At 43.3% G+C, this 21,853-nt stretch overlaps 11 protein-coding genes across 11 annotated transcripts; 5 read left to right on the top strand and 6 right to left on the bottom strand.

The window, feature by feature from the left end:
* Positions 1-419: 419 nt before the first annotated feature.
* Positions 420-1,830, bottom strand: EAE97_006797 (uncharacterized protein). Its single transcript, XM_038877310.1, has 6 exons — positions 1,689-1,830; positions 1,615-1,640; positions 1,542-1,567; positions 1,451-1,489; positions 1,362-1,390; positions 420-1,265 (listed from the first exon to the last, which is right to left on the bottom strand). Exons 1-6 carry the CDS (start codon positions 1,795-1,797, stop codon positions 742-744), a joined length of 753 nt encoding a protein of 250 aa, XP_038731500.1. The 5' UTR covers positions 1,798-1,830; the 3' UTR covers positions 420-741.
* Positions 1,831-2,011: 181 nt separating this feature from the next.
* On the top strand, positions 2,012-3,985 carry EAE97_006796 (uncharacterized protein; the record flags this gene model as incomplete). The annotated part of the gene is made up of 1 exon (XM_038877309.1): positions 2,012-3,985. The coding sequence occupies one exon, from the start codon at positions 2,012-2,014 to the stop codon at positions 3,983-3,985; it is 1,974 nt and encodes a 657-aa protein (XP_038731499.1).
* A 261-nt stretch (positions 3,986-4,246) lies between these two features.
* On the bottom strand, positions 4,247-6,689 carry EAE97_006795 (uncharacterized protein). The gene is made up of 4 exons (XM_038877308.1): positions 5,898-6,689; positions 5,532-5,841; positions 5,241-5,417; positions 4,247-5,135 (listed from the first exon to the last, which is right to left on the bottom strand). Exons 1-4 carry the CDS (start codon positions 6,233-6,235, stop codon positions 4,428-4,430), a joined length of 1,533 nt encoding a protein of 510 aa, XP_038731498.1. The 5' UTR covers positions 6,236-6,689; the 3' UTR covers positions 4,247-4,427.
* Positions 6,690-7,498: 809 nt separating this feature from the next.
* On the top strand, positions 7,499-8,175 carry EAE97_006794 (uncharacterized protein; the record flags this gene model as incomplete). The annotated part of the gene is made up of 3 exons (XM_038877307.1): positions 7,499-7,616; positions 7,778-7,893; positions 8,008-8,175. The coding sequence occupies 3 exons, from the start codon at positions 7,499-7,501 to the stop codon at positions 8,173-8,175; spliced, it is 402 nt and encodes a 133-aa protein (XP_038731497.1).
* Positions 8,176-8,786: 611 nt separating this feature from the next.
* On the bottom strand, positions 8,787-10,715 carry EAE97_006793 (uncharacterized protein; the record flags this gene model as incomplete). Its single annotated transcript, XM_038877306.1, has 1 exon — positions 8,787-10,715. One exon carries the CDS (start codon positions 10,713-10,715, stop codon positions 8,787-8,789), a length of 1,929 nt encoding a protein of 642 aa, XP_038731496.1.
* A 363-nt stretch (positions 10,716-11,078) lies between these two features.
* Positions 11,079-11,621, top strand: EAE97_006792 (uncharacterized protein; the record flags this gene model as incomplete). Its single annotated transcript, XM_038877305.1, has 1 exon — positions 11,079-11,621. One exon carries the CDS (start codon positions 11,079-11,081, stop codon positions 11,619-11,621), a length of 543 nt encoding a protein of 180 aa, XP_038731495.1.
* A 558-nt stretch (positions 11,622-12,179) lies between these two features.
* EAE97_006791 (uncharacterized protein) lies at positions 12,180-14,367 on the bottom strand. Its single transcript, XM_038877304.1, has 6 exons — positions 13,880-14,367; positions 13,434-13,819; positions 13,182-13,348; positions 12,918-13,131; positions 12,685-12,870; positions 12,180-12,628 (listed from the first exon to the last, which is right to left on the bottom strand). The coding sequence occupies exons 1-6, from the start codon at positions 14,094-14,096 to the stop codon at positions 12,476-12,478; spliced, it is 1,323 nt and encodes a 440-aa protein (XP_038731494.1). The 5' UTR covers positions 14,097-14,367; the 3' UTR covers positions 12,180-12,475.
* A 309-nt stretch (positions 14,368-14,676) lies between these two features.
* EAE97_006790 (uncharacterized protein) lies at positions 14,677-15,543 on the top strand (the record flags this gene model as incomplete). Its single annotated transcript, XM_038877303.1, has 6 exons — positions 14,677-14,687; positions 14,889-14,922; positions 14,987-15,064; positions 15,144-15,221; positions 15,297-15,435; positions 15,497-15,543. The coding sequence occupies 6 exons, from the start codon at positions 14,677-14,679 to the stop codon at positions 15,541-15,543; spliced, it is 387 nt and encodes a 128-aa protein (XP_038731493.1).
* A 918-nt stretch (positions 15,544-16,461) lies between these two features.
* Positions 16,462-17,185, bottom strand: EAE97_006789 (uncharacterized protein; the record flags this gene model as incomplete). The annotated part of the gene is made up of 4 exons (XM_038877302.1): positions 16,462-16,506; positions 16,592-16,740; positions 16,808-16,863; positions 16,992-17,185. 4 exons carry the CDS (start codon positions 17,183-17,185, stop codon positions 16,462-16,464), a joined length of 444 nt encoding a protein of 147 aa, XP_038731492.1.
* Positions 17,186-18,511: 1,326 nt separating this feature from the next.
* Positions 18,512-20,129, top strand: EAE97_006788 (uncharacterized protein; the record flags this gene model as incomplete). Its single annotated transcript, XM_038877301.1, has 3 exons — positions 18,512-19,279; positions 19,353-19,657; positions 19,685-20,129. The coding sequence occupies 3 exons, from the start codon at positions 18,512-18,514 to the stop codon at positions 20,127-20,129; spliced, it is 1,518 nt and encodes a 505-aa protein (XP_038731491.1).
* Positions 20,130-20,500: 371 nt separating this feature from the next.
* Positions 20,501-21,771, bottom strand: EAE97_006787 (uncharacterized protein; the record flags this gene model as incomplete). The annotated part of the gene is made up of 2 exons (XM_038877300.1): positions 20,501-20,908; positions 20,961-21,771. The coding sequence occupies 2 exons, from the start codon at positions 21,769-21,771 to the stop codon at positions 20,865-20,867; spliced, it is 855 nt and encodes a 284-aa protein (XP_038731490.1). The 3' UTR covers positions 20,501-20,864.
* Positions 21,772-21,853: the final 82 nt, after the last annotated feature.

Raw genomic sequence — 21,853 nt, 5'->3', positions numbered from 1 at the left:
GGGAAACCCACCCCGTTTCCTGTCCGCAGGAAAAACAAGATATGCGAATGCGATAAGAGGGTGAGGGGATGAGGATTGAAGGAGATTTTTTGTAGGTCTTTTCAATATTTCGTGTGGTCGACATGATGAGATGTGTACCTAGCTAAAGATAATTCGGGAATATAGTGGTGGGATATCAAGTGAGTTTCGAAGGGAAATCGGGGATCTGGATTGTGGATTTCTAGGCAACATACCTTGCAACAAAGGAAAGGAGTATGAACAACTGTGTCGAAAGGAGATGAAGACGTGATATGAAGGCTCAGAAGTCAATGTAGTTGTAGTGAGATTTTCACATATTATGTGAAAGGCGATGCTTTTAGAAATCGTTAAATGTAGCGTCTGCGAGATCTCCTGTATGGATATATCAGATTGACAAATGTGAGAGCTTAATTCTCTCTTTCATCTGGCGAAAGCCACATTTAAAATTGATTCAGAAGTAAGAAGAGCGTCTGTTCTATTGATCCATAATATCCATCGCCTAACCCCGTATTTTTACACCATAAAATTCCTTCTCCATTGGCGAACATAAGGGAGAGTGATAGTCCCAGCTATCCTATATATCATCTCCAGCTCATCCATAACTTTACAGATCCCTATCGTTCCCACGCGAATACCCACGTCAAAAATCCAAAGCCGATCCATTCATCCTGTCCATTCATTCATATAGCACACATAACTCCTTCCCAATCCCTTCCCGATTCATTACTCCATAACTCTGTAGCTAACCATGGTTCCGACCTTATGATTAGCCGTACTGAAACTTCTCAATTGTACTTTTTCTCCATTCACAATCTCTCTCGCATCACTATCTCCCCATTCCATTGGAACCTCGCTGTCTGCATCTGCATAGACCAGAACATTAAATGTACATGCGCCATCCAGTTCTGGCAAAAATGTTACACTAGCCGTAATCTGTCTGAATATCGATTGAATCTCTAATTGGATTTCTGCCTCAGTCTTCTCGGGTGCGGGTGCGGGTGCAGGTGCTTCTCCCTCTGTGGGTGCATTTTCGGATGCGGATGGTGTAGTGGAAGATTTAGATTTGGATGATTTCTTGGAGGGTTTGTTGAAGATTTCAACATCAAATTGCCAGCGTTCCACATCTTCGCCCGTTTCTTTGGAAGTAATCACGACGATTAGTTTGGTAATCTTTCCGTTTACCATCCACTTGTCGAGTTGGGACATGATTTTCTTGATGTAGGCTTTGACTTGGTCATCCGAGGAAACTGATGAAGTGGAGTTAGTTCTGAATATAGCATGATGAATATGGGGGAGTGAGAGGTGAGGGGTTGAAATGTTAATATTGTATAAGGAGGACAAACCAAGCATTGTGAGGCCATATTTCTTGACTCTGTAAAGAGACAGTTAGTTGAAATGTTCATCAACTACGGCATGAATTGGATAGACATACGCTGAGAAGTCTTCTGCGGGGTATACACCTCGTTGAAAGCTGTGAAACTATTAGTTATTTGAAGACCATTTGCAGACGAGTTAAAACTTACAGGATCGTATTTATTGAGTATTGGAACTGGGCAGATTAGTTTCCCTCCTTCATATTGAAAGTCCAGTACTCACAAATTCCGCAACGAGTTTCGAAGAACCTACAAGTTATTAGCCCTGCAATTTGACTTTCGTAGAGTTTGACATACCTTTCAGAGAGAGTTTATGAGTTTTCGCCTTGTCCGATTTATCCGATTTATCTTTTGATTTTGTGGTTGCTTTTGTAGCGGCTTTTGTGGTTGGCTTTGTGCTCGACATATTGACTGTAGTTTAGGAAGATGATAATGTTCTACAACCTGGCGGGCTTTCTTAACCATGTGTCTGATAAAAAGAAAGTAAAGAGCCCGAAATAATTAATCGGTTGCCGCAGCGACCGCGGTATCGGAAAGTTCCGTCGCAAGCAAAGCACCCCAAAATTAAATTTCCCCAATCCTCAACCCCGCGTCCTCATGCTGTGAAGCCCACTCCACAAATGCAGCGATGTCCATTGAACCTGCTTAGGCTTCCCAGCACTATCAGATCTCAATATGCATCCCATTTCCTTCCTCTCTCCTTCCCGCGAACATTCACCACATCGGTAACACGATATGCTATTGCTAAGAAAATCGTTGGGGATCTAGAACGTCGCATCCAAGCTATACCTATTGAACGATTCCGGAACTTCTGCATCGTAGCACATGTAGATCATGGAAAAAGTACACTTAGTGATCGATTACTCGAATTAACGGGCACGATCCAACCTGGTGGCGATAAACAGATCCTGGATAAGCTGGAAGTGGAACGGGAAAGAGGTATTACTGTTAAGGCGCAAACATGTAGTATGTTATGGAATCATGAAGGGGAAGATTATCTACTTCACTTGGTCGATACACCGGGACATGTGGACTTTCGAGCTGAGGTTTCGAGATCTTATGCTAGTTGCGGAGGAGCGCTGTTACTAGTAGATGCAAGTCAGGGAGTACAAGCTCAAACGGTTGCGAATTTCTATTTGGCATTTTCACAAGGTTTGACATTGGTACCAGTGGTTAATAAGGTGGACCTACCGACTGCGGATTCACCAAGAGCATTACAGCAGATGGAAGAAGCATTTGAACTAGAGCCCGAGAATGCAGTTTTAGTCAGCGCAAAGACAGGATTGAATGTTCCAGCCATCCTTCCAAATGTTATCAAACAAATCCCAGCACCAGTTGGCGATCACACTAAGCCACTGAGGTTATTGTTAGTAGATTCATGGTATGATAACTATAAGGGCGTTATTCTACTGGTTAGGATTTTTGATGGAACGATCAAGGCTGGTGACCAAATTGTGAGTTTTGCAACCGGAATCAAATATTTCGTGGGTGAGGTAGGAATCATGTATCCGGATCAGACACCTCAAACTATTTTGAGAGCTGGGCAGGTTGGATATATCTACTTCAACCCTGGTATGAAGAAAAGTCAAGAGGCTTTAAGTGGTGATACCTATACCACTGTTGGCTCAGAACATCTAGTCGAGGCATATCCTGGCTTCGAGGAGCCAAAATCTATGGTTTTTGTGGCAGCATTCCCAGTTGATCAAAGCGACTATCATCATCTGGAGGAATCCATCAACCAAATCGTACTCAACGACAGAAGTGTGACTTTACAAAAGGAATCTTCAGAAGCACTTGGTGCAGGATGGCGTTTAGGGTTCCTTGGTACTCTTCACTGCTCGGTATTCGAAGATCGTCTCCGTCAAGAGCATGGCGCAAGTATCATCATCACACCACCCACCGTGCCCTTCAAAGTTATCTGGCGCGATGGGACAGAATCCATCATCCAAAACCCCGCCCTCTTCCCCGAACAAGAAACCACACATCAACGTGTCCAAGAACTTCAAGAACCCTACGTCTCAGCGACAATCACTCTCCCGGAAGAATATCTCGGAAAGGTAATCGAACTCTGCGAATCAAACCGCGGCGAGCAAGTCGATCTCACCTTCTTCACCGCCACCCAAGTAATTCTCAAATACGACATTCCCCTCGCCCAACTCGTCGACGATTTCTTCGGAAAACTGAAAGGCGCAACGAAGGGTTACGCAAGTCTCGACTATGAAGATGCAGGTTTCCGCAGGAGTAGTATTGTGAAACTCCAACTGCTCGTTAATAAAGGTCCAGTGGATGCCGTGGCAAGAGTAGTACACACAAGTCAGACGGAAAAAATAGGCAGACAATGGGTTACGAAATTCAAGGAACATGTCGACAGGCAAATGTTTGAGGTTATCATTCAAGCGCAAGCGGGAAAAAGAATTGTAGCGAGAGAAACGCTCAAACCATTTAGAAAAGATGTATTGCAAAAGTTACACGCAAGTGATATTGGACGAAGGAGAAAGTTGTTGGACAGACAGAAGGAGGGAAGAAAGAAGTTGAAGGCGGTAGGCAACATTGCGATTGAGCATGAGGCTTTCCAGAAATTTTTGGCGAAATAAAAAAGGGCTGTAGACGAGCTTAATGAACGAATATATGTATTGAATACCACACTTTTTTTATACAACGTATTATTGTTCTGGAAGTAAGAGTATGCTTTTATTTTCATTCATCCTATCTTAATCCTATTCCGGGTATTTCATACTCCCATTCTACCATTCATCCGCCTTGCCAACCTCCCACTTTGAACTCCGATTTGCTTCAGTTCCAAAGACTATCGAATTACCTAGTATCCAATACTACCCAACCCAACAACCTTAAAACATACAATCCAGTCTAAAACCCAAGTCGCTATGCACCTCCTTTTGAATTCAATCAAAGGTATCGAAGAGATAGAAAACGCCATCCCCGAGACCCATCGATCCGTCATTCCATGTATCTGACTGAACCATTCATATGTATATAACCCATTCATCACTTCAGACATATGTTAAGCGAACCCGTTCAATCTTGAGCAGGTTCCTTTCCCTTCTCTCTTCTATCACTATTCTCATTTTCTTTCCCTCCAATGCTTCCCCCTTCATTCCCCTCCTTCCCTTCCATGACCTTCCCATCAAATTTCGCATCTTTGGGTCCACTCCCATCCAAACCCTCCCAATTCCCATCCCATCCTTTTTCATCATCCACTGCCCCAATCGTTTCTCCTTTCTCGGCCATACGTCGAACATCACTCCAATATTCCAATCTTTTGACTTCTTCGTCTGCAGCTTTAAGTGCTGCTTCCAGATTCTTGGCACGTTGTCTGTGTTTCATACTCGCACTGTCGCCCTCGACGTCATCCCCTTCTTCTACTTTACCCTCCTCAACCTCTCCACCCGATTCCTCAAATTCCTTCATCAATCTCGCCAGCAAGATCCGCCTACTCGCCTGAAAGATGAACATATTCATAATCTCATGCATGTGTTCTGGCTTTGTTAGATAATGCAATTCCTCGCCCCCATGTTTGATGAAACTCTCCACTGCTTCCATTTTCTCTCTATCAATTCGACAAATTCGCAGCACTTTCATTAGAGTTGCAATATTACTTATTTCCTCGACCTTCCACTCGGTTTCGTAATTGCGGCTAGAGGCTGCTAAACTATTCCGACTTCGACCATCTGCCTCTAAAGCATGGGGGCCTGTAAGAGTTGTTGCGCGACTTCTGCTACGGGGCTGGTAAAGTTAATCAGTATTGCTGAAAATCATAATTGGAGGGAATTTTTGGGTCTTGTGTTCAATCGAATGACAAGGATGGATAATAATAGAGTGGATACTCACTGGATGTATAGTAAAATAATCATCATTAAGCATGTGAGCATGTAGTGGCATATGTCCCTTTTTGACTCTCTTTCGAATCCATACTCTTCTTCGAACAAATGAGCTATACCATTTGGCATTATGCCATGACCATTTCTTGGAGAAAGCGAAGGAATATTCCCACCCTTCATCATCGACCTAATAATTCACATCGACAGTCAGTATGTATTCCAAAGAGCACAACCATAGATGGTTGGCAATCAAGTCCAAATCCCAGCCTGGTTCAAACACCGAAGTTGTAGATATGCTTACCCCATCATCATGATTGACAATCCACTCTGGCCACGCCCATTCCCAACTTGGATCCGGTACTTGAGCATTCGAAGTATTTGTCAAGCTGGGCTTGTTCGTGATCTTTGTCCAAGGCGCGGCATCCAGAACCCCCAATGCTTGACCAGAAAACATATGCAATCCACATAGAATCAACCCTCGTTCGTTTTCATATAAGATATCAATCTCGTAAGGCAGTTTGTCCCGTTCCTGTTGAGCTTTTGTTCTTCTTCGACTTCGGCCCCGATTTTCTTCATCGTCAACGGCATCATAGACTTCTGGAGGTATGGTACTGCAAGGATGAAGTTAGTAAATTACACACATGAATGGCATCGAGCAATCGCATACACCAACGAGTTGACTTTAACAGGAGTATCTTCAATTTCATCTGCAGCAACATGCGCATCCCTATATTTCTTCCATTTCCTCCTTGTCAACTCCGCCCTCAAAGACCTCTTTCTCCTCAATGGCTCATCAGCCCGATCCCTCGACGACGAATCTGTTACGATAATCGCTGGCAGATCATCAATTTTGACCTGCCCTCTTCTTGAACGATTCCGACTCCGACTCCGACTCCGACTTTGAACCGCATTTGGATCTGTATGATCTACCAATCCGATTTCATGATCATAATCAGCATCGGTTAATGGCTGAGGTCTCTTGTTCTTGGATTGTAAAATGGACATTCTCTCGATTTCACGAGAACTGCATCGCCGTTGAATTGAGTTGCGCTTCTATCGACTGGCTGGCTGGCCGGATGGTTGGTCGTCTTCCTCTCCTTGAAATTAAAATTAAAATCGAAGCTGGTCTTGTTTGGGTTAAAGATGCTCGTATTGAGAACCTAGAATCTAGATTACTGATAGCCCAGCCAAGCTAATGGGTCACAGTGTAATGATAGCAAATCCCCCCAAGAATTCCTTGATTAATTTTTATTAAAAGAGAGTTGTGAATAGAATTTTGTTGCACGTCTGTTCCAAGTTATTTTGTTGGAATAATCGATGTTCAATTGAATATTCAAAAACCATGTAAGATTACGGAGCAAGTGTACCTACCCTACCTACCCAGTCTGGCTACCGATCCAAGCAGTTAGACTCAGTCTGGATCAATTGAGGAGGATGGAGGAACGGATTGGGATAAATCATTGGTGCTGACTACTAATAAGACTTGCGCGCCCTCGGTTTTGATGACGCGCTAGGATGGTTCACTCTGGTATCCTGGTCTCTTTATCTGCATCTGATCCCAGTATAGATCTTCCATGCTTGATGGGTGAGACGAACGGGAAAACAGTGGCTTGAGATCGAATGCTGCTTTTGTTTGCATTGGGTGAGAGCAACTCATGAACATGAGTGAAACATTTATATCTTCATTTATTACTTACATCGATGTATATATATATACCTATTAAACTGTTCTCTACCTATTATCGCTCACTCGATAAATAGAATAAATAGGATTCCAAATAACTTTCCCAACCAAAACAACACTACTTCTCTTCTCCCATAAGAACAAAGCAAGTACCGGTCCACGTAGACCAACAACCTTTTACCAAAGCACAACCTGAAACCCCATCAAATAGCACCGCCACATCCCACGCCGCTTTCATCCCGAGCTTTCATCCAGTCTTGACCAGGATAGCTAACCTATGACGTTACACTTCCCCCTCATCATCCAAGAAACATCATATCATCGAAAAGAAGAGAAGAGAAAAAGAGGAAAAAGAAGAAGCGACGTCGTAATAGTTTCATAAACAAGAATTCACCAATCAAACCATCACCTACAAAAGCCTCCCGTACTACCTTCCCTTATTTCAAGATCTCTCTCTCTTTCTCATCCTTCTACTTCCTTTGAACATAAACATTACAAACAAAACTTCTTCAACAATCAACAAAAACCCAAATACACTCAGTCTCAATCTCAATCTCAATCTCAATCAATCTATACATATCACAATGGCTCAACGCAGTTCCCGCGCTCCTCTCTACATTGGTCTTGCCGCCGCCGGTGGTGTAGGTTATTATTTGTACAGCGCCGGAGGCAGTCCCAAGGTTGCTGAGAAGCAATTTGAAAGTATGTATTCCTATTCCCATATTGCCTCATAACCACCTTCCCCTCTATCCAATATCGCCACCACATATCGACAATTACAAATCTCTCAAGCTCCTTCATCTCACAACACATCACTACACTACTCCACATTGAGCAAATAACTAACCAGAATACCCAAATAGGTGATCTCTCCCGTGCTTCCGCAAAAGTAAAGTCCGAGATCCCAGGTCGCACCACACAAGCTCAAAAGGAAGCCGAGAAATGGGGTTCCGAAGCTGGTGCTAAGCTTGATTCTGCTGTATGTCTATCATCTCTACCTCTCTAGCCTCCTATTCCCCGTAACCTATACTATATCACAGTTTCTCTTACTCCAACTCTCACTCTCACAAATAACTAACTCCCCATCCCATAGACCAACCAAGCCCGCGCCGAACTCGCCAAAGCTGAAGGAAAATTTGAGCAATACAAGAACGACGCTGCCCAAACCACCATGAAGAAGATTGACGAAGTAGACCGCAAAGTCGAGGCCGAAGCTGCCAAGGCGAAGAGCGGTATTTCCAGCTGGTTTGGCGGGAAATAAATATCCCAAATACTGCTTCAAGAAGAACGAGATGTTTATGCTCGCAAGCGAGCCAAGGCATGTGCAAAATATCAAATTGTGATGTAGTTAATGGGTAATGATGATATGGCTTCAAACGCATGACGCGAGAGATAGTCACTTGTTTTTTTTTATGGCGGATACGGATGCATAGTTTTGGTATGGGGCTTCTATGGAGGAAAGGATCTTTTCTTCTTAAGTTAGTTAATGATGCCCGCACGATGATGGGAGTCGTATGATAATGATAAAATCACCTTTCAATCCAATCTAAGATGTTTCACATTTGCTCATGGTGCTTTCGTAAAATAAGTCCGTACACAATATTTATAATCTCTTTTTTATTCCATTCATTCTTTCATCGTTTTCTCCCCAATTGGTTGTTGTGAACCAATGCTATTCTCTGCTCTCTAGCAAGCAAAACCGGATTTGTAAACCTTACTTCGCTACCAAATATCATAAGTTTAGGATAGGAGTCTTCCTTTTCTCTTCTCTATTCTGCAAAAACTTCACACCTTTTTCTGCACATCCCATCACCGAATCGCTCGCTAAATATAACTTCACATTTCTTTCCATAAACATCTATTTGTCATTCTTTATGGTGCAGCTGCAGGAGGAGGAGCTTGCTCTTCTGCAGCCTGTCCTCTCAAAGGAATTTCAGTCTCAACACCAGCAGCTAGCTCCTTCTTCTCAGCGCCTCCAGCGGCTTTAGCGGCTCTCTCCGCTTCCTTCTTTGCCTTCTTTCTCTCCTTATCTCTCGCCTTATCCGCCTTCTTCTTTGCTTGGGCTTCTTCCTCCGCTAATCTAGAAGCTTGTGTTCCTCCATATTGCTTTCTCCATTCGTCGGCCTTCTTCTCATCAATACGTGTGAAGAGATATGCTGGTTTGCCGATTTTGTGACCGCTCTTGAGAACAGCTGGGTTCCATTTATCGGGGATGGAGACGAGTGGGGCGGAGAGTTGAGAAACGATGGACTCGGATGTTGAGGGCATGAAAGGTGATGTGATGGATGCGATGAGGTAAGCGAGATTGAGAGCGAGTCCGATGACGGTGTGAGTTCTCTCTGGGTGTTCGGCAAGGTTGGCGTTATCTAGGCGATATTGAAGAAGGTTGTTTCCGCTGGTAGAGATCTTCATGACTTGATCTAAACCGACGCGAATCTTTACAGCTTCCATGTCATTGTTGTAGTCTTTCAACTGAGCATTGATCTCCTCGATGAAAGCAGGGGCATCGAACTTCTCGTCCTTGTACTCTGGAGAGAATTCTGGAATAACTCCATCCATCTTTGCATTGACAAATTTAACAACTCTGTTGACAAAGTTACCCAAGTTGTTTAGCAAGACGGAATTATTCAATTGAATGAAGTTTGCCCACTCAAATTGTGAATCTGCAGTCTCAGGTCGATTCGACAATAGGTAATATCTCCAAACGGATGGTGGAACGCCAGTATCCTTTGCAGTGTCACCAAAAACACCTACACCTCTGGATTTGGAGAACTTGCCGTTCTCGTAGTTCAGGTATTCAGTTGTGGAGAGATGGTTAAGTTTTGTCCATTTATCTCCAGTTCCCAGTTGAGATCCGGGGAAAATAACAGTGTGGAATGGAACGTTATCCTTCCCCATGAATTGGTAAAGCTTAACGTTCTCTGGATCGCGCCACCAAAGCTCCCAATCCTTCGTGTAATTTGCAGTGATCGATGGATATCCAATACAAGCATCAAACCAAACGTAAAGAACCTTGTTCTCATAACCTGGCAAAGGAATTGGTGTTCCCCATTTCAAGTCTCGAGTAATACTTCGTCCTTGCAATCCTTGCTTGAGCCATGAATTCGTGATACTGATGCCGTTCTTGGGCCATCCTCCTTCCTCACTTGATTTGTTAAACCATTCCTCGATCGCGGGTTGGGCTTTGTCGAGAAGTAAAAAGATATGCTTCGTCTCGCGTGGAATTGGAGTAGCACCATCGACCTTGCAAACAGGATTGATAAGCTCCAAAGCGTCAAGGAGACTACCGCATTTATCGCATTGATCACCTCGTGCATCATCGTATTGACACTTAGGGCAAGTACCTTCAACAAAACGATCCGCAAGGAAAGATTGATGCTTTTCGCAGTAGGGCTGTGTAGTTGTGCGCTCCTCCAAGTACCCGTTCTTATGTAATTTCATGAAAATATCTTGTGCAATGATCGTTTGCTGTTCCGTAGTCGTCCTTCCGAAGTAATCAAACCCAATCTCAAACCAGTCGTAAACATCCTTATGTTTTTTGTGGAATTCATCACAGAGCTCCTTAGGAGTCTGCTTTGTTTCTAAAGCCTTGACTTCCGTAGCAGTACCATACTCGTCGGTACCACAGATATAGAGGGTTGGGCGATCTCTCAGCTTGCTATAACGGGAGAATACGTCGGCGCTCAGCACACTACCAACAATGTTTCCAAGATGAGGAACATTGTTCACATATGGTAAGGCACTGGTAATTAAGATGTTGTTCTTGCCCTTCTCGGGAAGGATAATGTTTGGAGTCGTCATTTTGATTGTTGTGTTGGGAAGGAAACCTCAAGAGAAAGAACCCCGCTGTGGATTTTATTAATGTTACTCGTGTGAGGGTGAGTCAGGCTTTGGCGGGGTCCTTGTTTATGTAATCCAACCTTTCTATGGAAAATCCGCAAAAACGCATTTTCTTTCACCTCACGATTAACAAGCAAATTCACCAGGAATTAGTCTAGGTGCTCAAAATATTCAAGAACGCATAACTCAATCAGAAGGAAAAGTTTCGTTCTAGCCAAAATACTAGTCGAAGTAATATATTGCAGGTTTTGATATACGATTTTCAAACGTCTGCTTCCATAATTTTTTGCTCAAGAGTGCATCCAATCACATCACATACCAAAAATGGTCACTACCGATCCTTTTGAAGATATCCTCAACCTCGAGGAAGAATTTTATTCCACCGGCTACAACCAAGGGCTCTCGGAAGGTATAACCGCCGGTCGCATAGAAGGGCGAACTTTCGGACTTGAGAAAGGGTTTGAAAAATACGTCGAAATGGGTCGGCTACACGGGAAATCTATCGTATGGGCCAACCGAACCCCTTCTTTTCAAAAGTCCAAAATCTCCACAATCTCAAGCCCAGAGCTCGAGCAGGAGAGTCAGACAAAAGAAGGAGAGAAACCACATGATCTCAAATTGTCCGAACTGGCCAAAAATGAAAGATTGGCAAAACATGTGAAAGTATTTCATGCATTGGCGGAAGCAGAAAGTTTCTCGACAGAGAATTCGGAAGAGGCAGTCGGTGATTTCGATGATAGGTATAAGAGGGCGGTGGCAAAAGCCAAAATCATTGAGAAGATGGTTGGGGAGGGACAAGGACAAGGAGGGGCAAAAAGTAGTGGAGATGGAGCGATTGAGGATGTTAGTGTTATGAGAGCTAGATGAGGTTCTGTAGATGGGTTTCGATTCTCGGAGAGCTGTAACTTGTGGTATAAGTATACGGAGTTACACAAATTGCGGACTTCGTGGAAAAAGCATTAGTAGAAGGCATGCTTGATTTCAGGCCTTGTAGTGCTGCTATGCAAAATTGTTGTGCCAGGTGGTTCTAATAGAGCTGGAAAGTAACGGGAAGCGATATGAAACTTCATATTGAACCTCTCGAGGCTAGCCACAGATGACTATTATAAGCCCACTATCACTTTTTGGCCCACTTATACTGGTGTCGGTTACGACACAGATCGAAAGATTTACTGTACTTCTCAGAAATGGGAGAAATGGTACCTTATATCCATGATTCAAACCGATAAAAATAAAAGAATTCTCTGCGGCAAACAAGTTTTGGGGTTGGTGGATCACGTGGTTAACAGAGATCAGAAATGGGTACTGTTTCGTTGCGATGGCTGGGGAGAAAAGAAAGGGTCGTAGCGAAAGGACCCGAGTGGCATTCAAGACGCGACAGCCCCTATAGCCACCCCGTATGTTACAAAGTGTCAATTACAATTCGCTCCAATTCACTTTGGCATAGCCATCAGTATGAAATCAAATCTCCTCCATTGTACGCCTTGTCATATTTGCACATAAGTGACTTTCCGTACACTGATGGTCCCCCATAAGTTCCCTGGTATTGCACCTGTACCTTGTATTTGATCCAGATATCGTACAAAGACTTCACCATACCTAAGAATATTGATGAAGTTTACCCCAAATAATAGCCCGGAACGCCCTCAGCCTCAAGGCCTGTCAAAATCACTGCGCATACCACCAGACTCCCAGAAAATAATAAAGCGATCTTTGTTTTATTACGCATCACTTTCGGTTTCCGCAGCCACTCGCAGGTCATAGCTAAGCTCAAAGCATTCTGCAAGGAGATCAGTGACGCTGCCTTGGCCTTCAGGAATATCAGGTCCGACCATGAATTTGCCGTCTACACGCATGTTGTCGATTGAATTCAACTAGAATAATATATCAGCATAGTCAAGACACAAAAGAATGTTGGAGGATATCCTACCTTCATGCTGTAAGGATACAATTCTCTTGGAGAACTGACTCCGCCGGAATTCTTGACTTCAATGAGACATCGTCTCAGAGTTTGAAGTTGGTTATAGACCGGAAGAAGCGCTTCAGAAACTGGTTCGGAGGACACCATGAGAAAATAAATATAAGCATAGCTACGTCGAATTAAGTAAAGTAAAGTCTAATTCAATTAGTTTATGTATCAAAAAAGAAGTATAATGAACGTACCCGCTGGACGTATAATTCGGCAAATTTTCCTTCAGCATCAACGAAATTACCGTCTACTCTGCTCTCGTCGATTCTGTCCAATTGTCGCTGGAAGTCGTACAGATCGGTTTCCCTCAATGACCAGGCTTGAGTCAAAGATAGCTTCTCAAGTTTGTTTCGAATCTCAACTAGAATAGAATATGGCCCTTGAAAGGCTTCTGGGAATTGTCCCTTCCTGATTGATCGTCAGCGAACTGTAGGTCGACAATATATCTCATAACAAACCTTTCCAACACAACTTCCGCCCACTTCAAACACCTTTCTAGATATTCACACACTTCATCATTTCCCGGGGGTGTTTCCCCAGAGGCTGTTACAAACTTTCCATCAACTCTTTGAGAATCAATCTCTTTTATTTGATTTTGCAGCTTCGTCACCTCTGTTGTCGAAAACTAATTCCAAGATCATAATCAGCATAGCGCTCAAATAATTTCTCACTTAGGCCGAAGAGGGGTTCCATTATAACAATTATCTCACCTTAGCCCTAGTATTTGCCAATGATATTGATCTCAATATCGATATTATCTTTTCGTGAATGGGTAACAAGTCTGCACCGATTCGCTCTAGTCGCTTGCTCAAGTTCTTCAATGATCGCTGGCAGACATCGATTCTGTTGCTGAGAAGAGTGAGAAGGAAAGGGGAGTAAGACGGCTTAGCATTCTTCACTATGCCTCCTAGCCTTTCAAGGGTCTGCGCAACGTGTGCTAAGTCCTTCTCGCAATACAGATCGACCTCGGTAAGGTGATCGAGTAGTCGCTTGATCGTGGATGTGAGGGAATAGGCTGCGGGTGCTTCGTTGGTTTTGCCAATGGTCATGAAGAATAGAGAGAGCAGTTGGAAACATCCATCCAACACGCGATCCACTGGAAGATTCTCGATCAGTAATTGCATTGTATGGCAACCTTCTACCTCTCACTACTAACCTCGGTTTTGCTCATCGGGCTTATCGGCTCTTATCTCATTCAGAAGTTTAACTTGTTCAACTACTTTGCCTTGCAGGACAAGCACATCTGCAGCCTTGATATACGTCGTTCTATCTTGCTTTAGAAGAGTCAATTCGTCCCGTATTGAAGTGAGCGCTTCCAATATAGGCTGCTCGCGAGGATCAAGGGGTAGCGGATGAGATGGGGTATCAGTCATGATGAATGTTGTTGGTTGAGTTGAGGTCTGGATTTTGATAACTTGCTTGTATCTTGTTGGAAGACTTTAATCGTTTGATTCGTATTCTTGAAAATTGCAGATGATTGAAGTACTGATGATATAGTTTGAGCTTGTTACTAACATTCGCTATTGTTGAATCAATAAGTTAGAAATCAATGGAATAGTGTTGATCCCAATAGGCTGTTTCTTAGTAAAGAGCTACTGGCTATGTCATAATATTTCCCTTATTGGATGGTTTGGAAGGCGGGGCAAGTCCCACAAAGAGAATCTCAGCCTTGCATTTACGGTGAACCAATTCTGATACCGATTTTTTGCTTGTGAAACCAGCGATAGCAATATGGTCAAATCGCATATCATGTGTACCTTACATACACCTACCGTGGAGAGTTGTTCTGATTCTCTGTACTTCGTATAATCACCATATCACAGTACCTTGGCAAGCGACGACGAAGGTAAGCCAGTATTGAGACATCATAGTAATGATTGATGGAAGAGTGTTTATTCAAGTATTGAATACCCACCTACCTACCTACCTACCTAGTATGTATTGTGTATTTTTATGTTGGAGATGTGAGAAATGGGAAAAATGAAAGACAGAAGATGATTAGATAATAATAAGTTGCATGTGTATCTTATTGGTTAAAGTGGCTCCCCGTAAATTATCGCTTGCTGCCCAATTAAACCCTGACAAGATATTAGTCACGCACACTTTCGAATTTCCCAAAACTCTCCCACCATAAACTTTTAATCCTTTCCATCGACGACTTCAAGAACATCAACCTACCGACAAAACAACCATCTGTCGGTATGTCGCATATACGCAGTCGCATTCTCATTTACGGCGCCTCTTGCTAATTTATCAATTCTAGATATTCAAAATGTCTAACGCAGAACTCGCCAGCTCTTACGCCGCGTTGATCCTCGCCGATGACGGTGTCGATATCACTGTACGAATTCCTACATTCTCGAGATTGAGAAACGAGAATGCTCGATTGGGTGGATAAGTGGCTGACTAGATATTAATAGGCCGACAAATTGCAAACCCTCATCAAGGCCGCCGGTATTGAAGATGTTGAGCCAATCTGGACCTCATTGTTCGCCAAGGTATGCGATTGAAATTCACACAACTGAGTTGAGGAATGAGCAACTATGGGCAGTGCTGATTGTTGGAATTAATAGGCTCTCGAGGGAAAGGATGTTAAGGACCTTTTGTTGAACGTCGGATCCGGTGGTGGAGCCGCTCCAGCTGCTGCTGGTGCCGCTGCCAGCGGTGACGCCTCCGCCCCAGCTGAGGAGAAGAAAGAAGAGAAAGAAGAGGGTACGATAATCCTTACAGCCGCGCGCATTTTGGAGATCTCATATACTAACTATTTTAACAGCCAAGGAGGAGTCAGACGAGGATATGGGTTTCGGTCTCTTCGATTAAATATCTATCTCACCTTTTCTCTCCGTACTTTCAAATGCATGGCCACGGTTTATATTCCCTCGGTGCAATATTGGGCTGGTAGGGTAGCTTCCATAAATAAGCAAGCATTCATGAATTCTTCCGAAAGATGAAAAACCTGGTTCCATCTATACTGCCGAGTGCATGAACACGCCGTGATTGTGTATGATGAAGGTGGACTGAGATGTCGAAGAATGATATCAAACGAGCCTCATTGGGGGCTTTCAAGACGAGTACTTTGGAGACACAGATTGAAGAATCCAATTCAAGGATTTCAACAGAATTTTCTACAAGTCTTCTGCATGAGTACACTACACCAGCAATCCACAATGTCGCCTCGTGGTGTCCTGCAATCTTTCGTCTATGAGCCTTCGCTAATTACTACTAACGTGTCCGCACTCCACGTTGTTTCTACTACCACCCATATCCTGCACATCATTCACTTCTTCCAGATCCATTTCGTCATATCACAAGTCGTCAATCTACCCATGTCACTGACGCCCATTGCGACTAATTTTCTTCCATTTTGTGTTGTCTCAAAATTTCCTTGGCAACCCTAATATCCCTACTAGCCCTCATTTATTGTCATTGCTTTCTTCGTTCTGGACACTGGTTCCACGTTATGATCTTTTGTCAGTCGTCCGACTTTTTAGTCGCAATCATCGTGCTTATCCAAAAAGAAGCAAAATATGGTCCGGAACATTCAAGAGTGCTGCCCACACAGTCCCTTTACTAGAGGGCATGAAGCAAATTTGATGATTGTTTGATTCATTTGCTAGACTATTAACACATTCTTCTGTTGTCTTAGCTGTTTTGAATACTGGAGAAAGCTCAAATATTGATATCGCGCTCGATCAAAAACCTCAAAGTGGTTTGCCCAACTAAATCAACCTTAACTTTCTACATTTCCTTCCTGAATGCACACTTGAAGGGATAGATTTGGATCTGCCCACACATCAGTAATCAACCCCATGCCCATCACTTCTTAACCCGTGATCACAAAAGTTTGCGATAGTGATAGAAAGCATACCTTGCTGAAATCCCAAACATCATTTTCGGCATAAATATCCTTCTTCAATACTTCAATGACTTCCTCCTTGCTGCTGGCAAGAGCGATCATGCAACTTCCTTGGAACTTCAAAGGAGAGTCTCCGGTGGGGGGCTCGGAGAGAAAGGCGCCTGATGGAATTTATCAGCGGAACATTCTCAGGAACGACGTAGGTAAAGAGAAAGCGGTGAAACTTACCGCCCATCTTCCAGAACCCAGACTCAAGACCGGTCTTTAGACCTTCAAAATGCTTACTATCAATTCCTTAGCTCCTATACATCTCAAGCTCACATCACCACTTTCTCGTGCAAAGCCCCTCAAAACAAAGCACCTCGTACGGATCTCTCACACGAATTCCGGTATCAACCCTAGAAAAACTCACGGTCTAACACTAACTCTTCTCTCCAACGCCCCCTCATTATCAGGTAACACAACCAACCACTCAAATTTCTCCGCTGGTGCTGCTGCTGAAGACATCTTCCTGATATTTACTACTGGGTATGGACGGGTAGTATAAGACGTAAGTTGTTTAGGATATAATTTGCCAGGTACAAATCTTAAGCGCAAGAAGGACATTTGAGAGAGAAGATAATCGACGGTTGAGATTGGAATCGGGGATGGTGATGTGGTTTATGAAGAGGGGAAAAGTGGGGTTTGATATTGAGACGGTGCATATTGATAGATGTGGAGGGCATCTCGTGCGCCCTTCTCGGGAAAACTTCGGGTGGGGTGTGAGAGGAAAGGAGGGCTTCGCTTCGAAAAGGAGATGATGTTTCGTTGTAATGATTCGTATCACCATTTTGACCAGAAATAAATTATTCTGGGGAGCTTCTTATTTTCTGGGTATGGCCACCATAGGTTTTAGACTAATTCTAAGCCTACCAGCGATGATGAGGTTAGCTGAACAAAATAATCGATATTAGTCAAAAGTATATATTATCGGATGTTAGATTAAAGATGAAATCAGAATCGAGCTTGCCGTTCCATATGTAAGTATTTTTAGTATCAGATCTATAATTCTTTATGTTAAATGGGATCTTGTGATGATAAATCTCGACAATGCCATTCGACACCTGAAATGCAACATCACCTTTGAACACTGTAAAATATTGACGAGATATCAGTATCTTACTAAACTAATAACTGGCTGGAGGCTGGAGGCTGGGAGAAAAGCTTTCTATTCATTTCTAATTTTGGTTCTCATCGCTCGTTGGAATGGCTCTTCCTGGCAAGACGCGAACAATATCTCAGATTCAATATCTGGAAAGCATCGCACACACCTGGAAAACAGTATTTGAAAATGCCAGTGAGAGATTCTTTTTCTGGTTATAATTTGAACTCCTTTGGGATTCTTGATAGTCAGACATCGGTCAAAGTATTCACAGGCTGCAGTTGAACATCGTGCTGGCTCCGATTGTCTCAACAACTTCACTTGAGGAGAAATCATTCAGACCAGATTTATGGAAGATTCAGGATAATTTATCATCTCATTAGCAATATGTATAATGAAATATTCTTTGCAGGTTTCAAAGATGAGATTCATCTTTTCATGATTATTGAGAAGCAATTCCAAAAATATACAAAGAATTAGCTATCATTACTTTGATCTTACCATCGTGGACAGGTCAAGTTCGAAATCGCCACTGTCAAATTTGATTACTCTGCGATATATTTGAATTGAATTCAATTTAGCATGGTCGTATAAAGTGGGAGTTGGTAATCATAAGTGATACTATTGGAGAACTATAGATTGAATTACCTGCAATTTGAACGACGAGGAAAGACTATGCAATTCTTAGGTCTAATTTTGAACTGGCATTCAATTCTTAGAATACAAGAAAGGATATCTTGAAGTTATCAATAGGATTCATCAACAGAAGAGACAGCTAAATGTGCGTCTCTATGGCCATCTCTTCTGATATATGTTCACCTTTCAATCAAATCTTCCATATTCCATCCATATTTAGCCGTACCAGAACTCATTTATATACGCTAGCACCGGCTGGACTGTGTATTGATGACTTCCTCAACCATGACTCCCATAGTTTCTTATATAAGTTTCTTTTCCTCCTACTCTCTAACTCAGTCGTCGAACATCAGGTCTTGGAGACTGCTTCATCACCAATCTCAAGAATGCTTCTAACAATTGAAGCACCATCTGATCAAATTGCTTCGACGCGTAGAGATACACCATACATTGACCTCACGTTGGAAGATTCGAGCGACGAAGAAGATGCTGCGGCGTTGCCACCAGCCCCAAGGTTGCTGCCAGTTGTCCAAGCACCATCTGTCCGAAATACTCGGCCCAATGCAAAGCCCACATTTGTTGACCTCGCATTTGATGATTCCAGCGATGAGGGAGAACGTACGGCCACCATGTCTCAGGCTTACATTGGCGACAGAATTGTGTTGGTAGAAGAGAAACGCCTTGGACCTTTTCTACCGGAGCCTACCACCAGCTTCCGAAATTTACTTGAGAATGCTCGAACGCAGGAGCTACATTGTCTTAACAAATGGCATTCTCCAGAGCACAAAGATGACGTTAAGTTCTCGAGACAGCTCGCTGTTCTCGGTACCAGCGGTAATGTGTACATGGTCATCATAAAAAAGAAGCCAGAGTGCAATTGTTATGAAGGCATAGAAGATATGCTCTGCGTTCACATCGTTTTTGTAGGTCTTTTTATTCACTAAAATATCAAGGATGAGTGATGACTGACGGTCTTGAATGTAGATCCTCACACAGTTCCTGAATCTACCAGCGCCACTTCGTCACCAAACTACCTTCTTGGAGGCCGAGCTCAGATGCATGATGGGAGATGAGATTAATTGGATGGGCCCAGTATCAACCGATAAATTTTGTACACAAAAGTCAGTCGAGGAACAGGAAACCTGTTCCATCTGCCTCGAAAACCTCATAGATAATGATTCCATCGCGTGGTGTAGAGGCCAGTGTGGGAAGAATTTCCATAAGGAGTGCATTTGGACCTGGGACGAGACAAACTTCCAGGATGGACAGCCCGACATTACATGTGGAAATTGCCGCGCGCCGTGAGTCTGGGTTGGCCGTGAGCTGAGCTTCTTTATTGAGACGGCGTGGAATTTGCAATATGATATCGACTACAAGGAGGCGGGATATCGCTCCTTGAGTGAACTTCTAAAGAGGGAGGTGAGCGTGGAAGGGTACTTCAATGTAGCCGAGCTCGTGGGAATCGAGGAGACTATGGAAGACGATGCAGAAGCCCATCGAAGCTATCAAAAAGTGGCTCACAGATGGAGACGGGAGATGGCGGGACGGTCTACCACACTCCTAGGGGAAGTGGTTGATTTCATATGCCGCTACCATCCTGGGGTGTACGATAATTTTGACGATGGATTTTCCGATGAATCGAGTGACGACAACAGTCCTAGAGCCATCCGGGGCTTGGAATTAATGAAATATGTGGAAATGAATGTCGGGAGGGTCTTGCAAGGATTGCGAGCCATTGATAGTGAAGTCTTTAGGGACTCACACCTGTTATGAAACAATTATATTGGGTCAATTGAGAAGCAGGCAACCCAAGGTATTGTTCTAGAAGAAGTGTTCATATCACGGGCCCTTACAACTACTTGCAACACCATCTATATCGGAAACTACCGACTTGAAACATACCCATCAAAGATAGTAACATAAACACTAGTTTCTTCGTACGCACCGGCATTACCTCGACGCAACTCTGAAGTTTATAATCAACTTCGATCATCGCAGCGTATCTAATAGTCACATCTTCTGTAGTGATCATCTTGGGTTAGTAGTGGGGTGGCTGCGACCGAAAAGGGACCCAATGCATGAAATAAATGCCCATATATGTGCTGTGCTCGGAGGGAGAAATTACTGATTATTTGGTGGAGGTGGGGAATGAGGGATTGGAAAATAAATTAGTAGGAGCGGAGCACTTGCTGGATGCAAAGTCCTATTTGGTGAACAGTGATGGAATTTACTTAATTGACTGGAACTTGTGTGGTAGCAATTATGGAGATTGTCACTGGTAAGAATGTAGTCCCCAGGATGGCCAAGTTCATTCTCGACTGGTGGATCTTGTGCTTTATTTGGGTGTTGGATTTTTGGGAAAATTGAGCGCGGGTAACATAATTATGAGATCAAAATGTTACTTTCAAACAAGAGCCGTGGATCATAATATGACTCTGTGATTCCTAAATTAACCATTGATTTTGTACTCCAGATAGCGCCTTGGTATATATGCTAACTCAAATGCTTTCATAAGATTTTACCCTTATTCACTACGAATGCTTCCAAAGCAGCTATGTTTGATTAGTACGGAATTCATAAAGCAAAGGTGACGTGCAGACTTACTAATAGCAGAATAAACTCTGTTTTCCGCCTCTGGGAAGACTAAGCTTCTGGGGCCGTAAAATACTGCATCATTGACTTCATCTTGATGTCTGGGTAGACAATGCATGAATTTCCATCCTTCCTTAGCCCCACCTCGTTTTGCCATTTCCTCTGTGATTTGATAACCTGCAAATGCCTTCAATCTCTTTGCTGACTCCTCTTCTTGACCCATAGATATCCATGTATCAGTCACCAACACATCTGCATTTTTAATAGCTTCCTCTGGCACGGAGACCTCCGTGAGTGTTCCTGGAGTATCTGTTGTAGTTGCGGCAGATTGGATAATCTTGCGCATATATTCGGGGATTTTGTAGCCCTCTGGAGATGAAACAGAAATGTTGATTCCCAGTTTCATTGCTCCAATTGCAAGGTCGAAGAGAACATTATTTGAGTCTCCAATCCAAGCTATCTTCATTCCCTCCAAGCCCAAAGTTGGTGTAATTTGTGACGAGCTTCTAGAAGGTTGCGAGGGGAATGCTTCGTGGATTGTGAGGTAATCAGCGATAGTTTGTAAGGGGTGGTACTCGTCAGACAAAGCATTGATGACTGGTACACTCGACCACTTTGCCAGACCAGCAACATCTGAATGAGGTCCCACTCTAGCTACAATACCTGCAGTCATACTCGAAATGACGACTGAGGTATCGTATAATGATTCATTGACACCTAATTGGATGTCACCAGAACCAAGAAACATAGGATGTCCACCCATTGTGGTGACCGCAGATTCGGTAGAGACACGCGTACGAGTGCTGCGTTTAGAGAAGGGCATGGCAATTACCTTACCAGTCAATGAGTTGAGGAGAGATGTAGGAACGGCGCCCGACTTCAGTGCGAGCTTGTGCGAATGTGCG

The sequence above is a fragment of the Botrytis byssoidea genome, assembly GCF_014898295.1.
Source record: "Botrytis byssoidea strain MUCL 94 chromosome Unknown BBYS_013, whole genome shotgun sequence".
In the NCBI taxonomy this organism is placed as follows: Eukaryota; Fungi; Ascomycota; class Leotiomycetes; order Helotiales; family Sclerotiniaceae; genus Botrytis; species Botrytis byssoidea.
This window is presented reverse-complemented; position numbering and strand designations above follow the sequence as displayed.

Bases quoted from the DNA above. Each gene is read 5' to 3' on its own strand.
- EAE97_006791 (XM_038877304.1), bottom strand. From the start codon at position 14,096: ATGACTGATACCCCATCTCATCCGCTACCCCTTGATCCTCGCGAGCAG. The intron at 13,820-13,879 runs GTTAGTAGTGAG...AGAATCTTCCAG, and splicing joins GCCCGATGAGCAAAACCGAG to TGGATCGCGTGTTGGATGGA. The intron at 13,349-13,433 runs GTGAGATAATTG...TCTTGGAATTAG, and splicing joins TGGCAAATACTAGGGCTAAG to TTTTCGACAACAGAGGTGAC.
- EAE97_006795 (XM_038877308.1), bottom strand. From the start codon at position 6,235: ATGTCCATTTTACAATCCAAGAACAAGAGACCTCAGCCATTAACCGAT. The intron at 5,842-5,897 runs GTATGCGATTGC...TCATCCTTGCAG, and splicing joins GTTAAAGTCAACTCGTTGGT to TACCATACCTCCAGAAGTCT. The intron at 5,418-5,531 runs GTAAGCATATCT...GTGAATTATTAG, and splicing joins TTGTCAATCATGATGATGGG to GTCGATGATGAAGGGTGGGA.
- EAE97_006797 (XM_038877310.1), bottom strand. From the start codon at position 1,797: ATGTCGAGCACAAAGCCAACCACAAAAGCCGCTACAAAAGCAACCACA. The intron at 1,641-1,688 runs GTATGTCAAACT...AATAACTTGTAG, and splicing joins TCATAAACTCTCTCTGAAAG to GTTCTTCGAAACTCGTTGCG. The intron at 1,266-1,361 runs GTTTGTCCTCCT...CCACTTCATCAG, and splicing joins ATATGGCCTCACAATGCTTG to TTTCCTCGGATGACCAAGTC.